The sequence below is a fragment of the Beta vulgaris genome, chromosome 6 (genome assembly GCF_026745355.1).
Source record: "Beta vulgaris subsp. vulgaris cultivar EL10 chromosome 6, EL10.2, whole genome shotgun sequence".
NCBI lineage: Eukaryota > Viridiplantae > Streptophyta > Magnoliopsida > Caryophyllales > Amaranthaceae > Beta > Beta vulgaris.
Genome location: NC_079207.1, coordinates 19,828,119 through 19,833,821, shown reverse-complemented (window position 1 = coordinate 19,833,821; position 5,703 = coordinate 19,828,119). Strand labels below are relative to the sequence as shown.

The 5,703-nt window shown below is 37.3% G+C and overlaps 1 protein-coding gene and 1 pseudogene across 1 annotated transcript; both read right to left on the bottom strand.

The window, feature by feature from the left end:
* Positions 1–891: 891 nt before the first annotated feature.
* LOC104901155 (major pollen allergen Ole e 10-like) lies at positions 892–2,696 on the bottom strand (the record flags this gene model as incomplete). The annotated part of the gene is made up of 4 exons (XM_057396019.1): positions 892–1,156; positions 1,443–1,598; positions 2,220–2,253; positions 2,351–2,696. Coding segments are annotated over 3 exons (531 nt in total), but the record flags the coding sequence as incomplete, so codon positions are not given.
* Positions 2,697–3,176: 480 nt separating this feature from the next.
* Positions 3,177–4,479, bottom strand: LOC130589393 (uncharacterized; annotated as a pseudogene).
* Positions 4,480–5,703: the final 1,224 nt, after the last annotated feature.

Below are 5,703 nucleotides of genomic sequence, written 5' to 3'. Positions count from 1 at the left end.
ACAAATTTTAGTTTTAATTATATGGACAAAATAGTCTTTTATTTTTTCTCTCTCCAAAACTCTCATGAAAAAGCTCCTCTACCCACCTTTTTCAAAAGAGAGTTTTGATAAGAGTTTTTGGTACAAAACTCTCTTTAATCCTCTCTCTCACCAAACACCCAAATTAGAGTTTTTACTGGTCAAAACTATAAACTCTCCCCAAAACTCTAAACTTTCTCTAAAACTCTCCCCCCAAACTCCCCCATTATATTTCTCAACTTTTGAGAAGCTGATGATCGGTCGAAAATATCTAAAACATGTTCGGTACCCAGTGATTGCATTCACGGGAGCATCTGTGACCCCTGAAGGTCTCATAACCTTGTCGGTTAGAGTTGGAGAAAACGAGGCCAGAGACGTAATGAAAGGGTTTTTACTGGTAGACACGTACCAGGAGCCTATAAAGCAATCAATGGGTGACCCTTTATCCACGACGTCCAAGGAGTCGTATCCACATATCATCTCACTATGTTGTACGTCTCAAACCTAGGGACGACAACAAAGTTAAGGGGGAATCAAGAAATGGAAAATTCATGCTATTTAACAACACTCAAGCAGCCGGCAAGAAGAATGCCGGTGGAAGAAGCAAATTCGCCAACAAGAAAGCAAAGAAGGGCATAGAGGAAAGCCTTAGCAAATGAAGCATACACTAGTAGAAAAAATCTCAAATACTCCGGTTTTTTAGGCTACAAATGCTCCGTATTTGACGCGTAGCAAACGTCGCCCGAGCATTTGAGACTTTTACAAATGCTCCGGTTTTATCTTAAAAACCGGAAAATTTGAGCCCCTAAAAATTAAAAAAAAAAAATTTTTTTTTTTTTGGCTTTTTTTATCCTAAATTGATGGACAATCATCTACATGTAGATAAAAGTTTCATTTCTAATATTTTTGTTCATAAATACAAGATATAGTACAAATAAATAACAATTAACATTAAGGTAAACTAATATATCCATATGAACATATTCCTTAAATGTTATAAGGCGATCAGATTTTTTGGAATCCCATGCACCAAACTGCAGCACCAGCCTCCAATGCAATCCAAATACTTCAATAAGGTGCAACTATAGCTGAAGTAAGCAACAAGCACTCAAGTGTTCTGCAATATGATGTATGACCACTGCACATTTACAAAAAAAGGGACTCCCAATCAACAATAATAGCATGAGTGAAATCCAAACACGTTGATATTTCCACATTAGAGCAACCACACAGTCATACATCATAGCTAGCAATCTAATCAACTGACAGACTTTTGTCATGTTAGCATAGCTCATGAGGATCAAGGGGAATAGGTCTGATTTTTATTTTTACAAGCAGACTTTTTCAACATTGAGAATGACAATATCCTCCTATACCTATAACTTAGGATAACAAAGGGAATAAAGGATGAAGAAGGAGAGAACCTGTGCTATTCTTCGTGCACTGTCTTGGAGTTGCTGTAAGGGTTTTGCAAGTTCCGCTCGCAGATGAATCTGCTCATTTGACGTATCTCCAGGGATAAAGCAACTTGCAAGGGCGGCAACTTGATGATGATCCAGATCATTATATCATATATGTACCTGAATGTCAGCACCAATGAGCTCAGAAAACTCACGAGTTGAATCTCAACTTTCGAGGGGATGCAAATCATATTCAGCTCCATACCATCTTAAGCATACTTGTGAAAATAAAACATGCATATTATAGGAAATTTACCAAGTTTTAGGCTAATTAAACATCTCTAGTCATGAAGTTAAAATACTCCTCAGTAGACTAGTATTTTGTGTAGTTATTCACCCTAGTGTCTACTGTCTAGTGAGTAGTGAGCAATAGTATAAAAAACTGACATATCTACCATGCCCTCAATTTTCTCATTGCTCATAACAAATGAATACGTACTTGAATATTATTCCTGTTTATTGCTCCTAGTGTAAAGTGTAAAGTACCTACGATATGTTAATATAATAGAATGATAAGCACAAATCTTGTATTAGTGGAGTAAAGTAGTATCTAATTACATTACATGAAGGTTGCGTATTAGTTAGAGTCACAGAAAGATGCCACTAGTTTAACAAGAAGCAGACCGCAAGCAACAGGCAACAGGTAATATTTGAAGATAAAGAAGCGTGTAAGGAAAGCTAGATAAAGAAAGAGGATATGGATATGGGTAAGGATTAAGGAAGAAGAAAGGGTACCCGTACCTTGGAGAAGCAGGGTAGATGCAAGATCCATAGCCTGATAGTAGTATACTAGTATTAGTATATGATATGAGTGGTAATAAGGTAATTAAATAAATAATGATTTAGTATAACAGAAAGGAAAAGGAAAATACTGGGATCAGTTTGAGCGAGGGTGGCAGTGGCGGAGAAGTCACAAGAAGAAGCAGACATATGATTGCGCTGGTAAAAGCTGTTGAAGGCGTAGGAGGCGTGAGCCTGAGGAGTGTTAGGGAGGAAACATAATCCAGACTGCTGAATGGGGGTACAGTCAGCACCCGCTGCACAAACGTAGTCAAGAGCTGACTGCAATGCATCGTCGCTGGCACCGCTACGAGACACGCACCACACTCCCTCACCAAACTCCACCTGCTGCTGCAGCGCAAGAAATAGGAGGAACAGTTTAACAGAGAGACTAAGACTGTGACCTCTTTTTACCCTTTTTAACTTCTGCCATCTAAGTCATCTTTGGTATCCTTGACCTCTTTTAAAGTCCTCATAGTCTTAATAGTCTACTTTTCTTTTTTACCTCTGCATCTGTCATCATTTTCTTGACCTTAATATTCTGAACAATAATTAAAATGGCTTTGGAAGAAGGGATGATTTTTCTAACTGTATTCACAAATCACAATATTAAAGGTGAAGCTTAAACCATTATGAAGAGCAAGAAATAATACCTTCAATCTACTAATTTGTTTTCTCAACAGAGATCCTATACTATTCAACGTTTTGGTCCATGTAAGTTCGTAGAAACTCATGCCGACAAGTAGAATCCACAAATATGTATACAGACAATACAGTAACAGGTGCATGACGTGCAACACATGAGGTATGCATGATATAATAATATTCATTGAATAGTCATGCAATCATGTAGAGGACACAAATTATGTATCACGAGTTATAACTTATAATAAATACACTTATACATGGAGTAGAGATTCATTGAACAGTCAAATCATCACAAGACTTCAGTTTTGTACTACTGAAATCAACTCTCTGATTTACAGATCTCTCAGTAAGACAGGCAAGAAGAAGCAAACACAAGTAAGCAATCAACCTTCACTACTCCAAGATTTAGTTAAGCCAGATTATCAGGCAACTACTTTCCCAATCCATTAGCATGTAATAAGAATACACTAGTTGATAAGTTATACCAAAATAGGTTTTGTGTGGAGCGCATGCAGGTTAATCCAAGTAAATGAGTGAAATCATATATACTGATAGTGTAATTTGGAAACATGGTACAACTTACCCAAGGTTAAAAAGCCCAATCATAGTGCTGATACTGATATCAAAATCAACTTTAGGTTGGATGATAAAATTTCCTTCTCGTATTGGCTGAAACATTTAGAACAGAGAAAGCAGCAAATTACAGGCCCAAAAGATGAACTTATTACATAAACTAGTAGCAGTTGTATAGAAAACTGGCCCCATCATGATCATGGTGATGACCATGATCATGGAAAATGAGCGTTAAGAATCCTACCACACAGAGAACAGAACCAGCAAGAAGCTTGTCATATCGCTCAACCAGTGAAACTTCAGCTGACTTGCACCGTAGAAGGATAGAGCTACCAAAGATGTCATCACGGTAATAGTGCTGCATAAAACATGATCAGCCAATAACCACTATCTTCAGATGTATATTCGCGGAAAACAAAGATGGGAACTTAATAAATTGTTTACGTCTTCTTAATACAAGACTCTGACAGTGTATTATAAGCATTTGCAGAGGGAGGAGAGGAGAGGGAGGGAAAGGCCCATACAAAACCATCGTAACAAAACATTTCTGACATACACCAAAATAACACATCTAAGCAGAGTACTCCATTTGTTTGGTTTCTTAGGTTTTCCCATTTCAGGGGTGCCACAAATTAATCAAGGATAGGCATTGTACCTGAATAACAACACTATGATGGCCAGGACCATCATCGAGGATGAATTGCCGACAGCCAGAAACACTGGAAGTGTCGTTGCACAAGGTGATAGTGCGGGTACTAGGACTAGTCCAGCGACAGCCATTTTCTCCATGGGTTGATGGTGAGAATGGCTATGACCACCCTTTCCACATAGAAATAACAAAGATATAACTTCCACCAAGAAACACAAGTAGCAGAGAAGCAAGCTTATGCACAGTTTCTTTCCCGGCAATGGTATTTGCCATGGTTACAGCTGTTATGCCAAGAAGTGCAGTAGATATCACATGCAAACATGCTCCAAAGACAGCTGCGCGAAGAGAAAGTCAACTGTAGTGAGTTTCTAGTTATCAAAGGCACATATAATTTTCTAAAAAGTTAAATCCCACTTGTCTAGATGATAAAGTTGCAGCATATATTAGGATGATAAATAAAATACGACCCAATTCACAAAAATGAGGTGCATACACCAAAAGTAATGTGCAGTTGTGCACTTCATGAAATGACATCCTTTCAGATGAATGCAGCCTTCAGAATGAGATAGGATTTATGGGACGTGTTGAATGGAAGCCTAAGCATGATCATTTGAAGAATTGAAGGTCAAAGACTGATAAATCATCTGCAAATCCTCAAACAGCACAGTGAGGGAGAAAATGTCAACTGAGCAGACACAATGAAAACTTTCCTCCTGGCAGTATTTTATTTTTTTTCTAATGACATTTCAAGGTCCTTTATCTTTATAAGGCTGTTGTTTATCTGGATTCAAGTGAAAGGTTTTGAGAGGCACTTGACATTTCTAGATTTCATATAAAAGTTCTCATATGATGGCTCCAGGGCGTAATATTTTTTTTCTCTATCCTTAGCCTTCGTTTTGCATTTGGGTGACACCTTCTTGGTGTCGTTTTATCATACTTGTTACTTATCCAGACAAAAAAGCTGGTTATGTCTTATTAAAGGGTTTTTCAAAAGGAGAATAAAATGGTAACCTTCTTGCAGAAAAACAACCATATCAGTAAAACTAGGAATGCTATCAAAATCATGGAACCAAGTCTTCTTTACGAGGATATAACATGACTAGGAAGGCTTTACTTTTACTTCAATGTTGGATAATGACCTCTTCACTGGCAAAAAAATACTTTTATCATTAAATGGAACATAACTATTCCTTATATAGTCTAAATTAGAAGACAACCAGCACTCTTCCATTCATCAAATTCGTTTGTATGACAAACTTTCACGTTTGCCATTAAAGATGAAAAAAGCCCAACATAAAACAATAATCATGGCGATTGGGTTGACTCTTGACATTGATAGAAGAAGATGATTACTGATTTGGGCTTATCAATCCTTCTCTCTATCCTATCTTCTGCAGCTGTTTTCACTTTCCTCTCACTTCATAGACTGATGGTTGTTTTTTTTGTTTTACATGATTTTTTTTTTACTTTGAATTAGAAAAAAAAACATGCCATGATTATTAAATAACGCAATTGAAGTCTCCTTCCCCGGCCATTTAGCAAAAGATAATGTGCCTTCATGCTTTATGATCACAA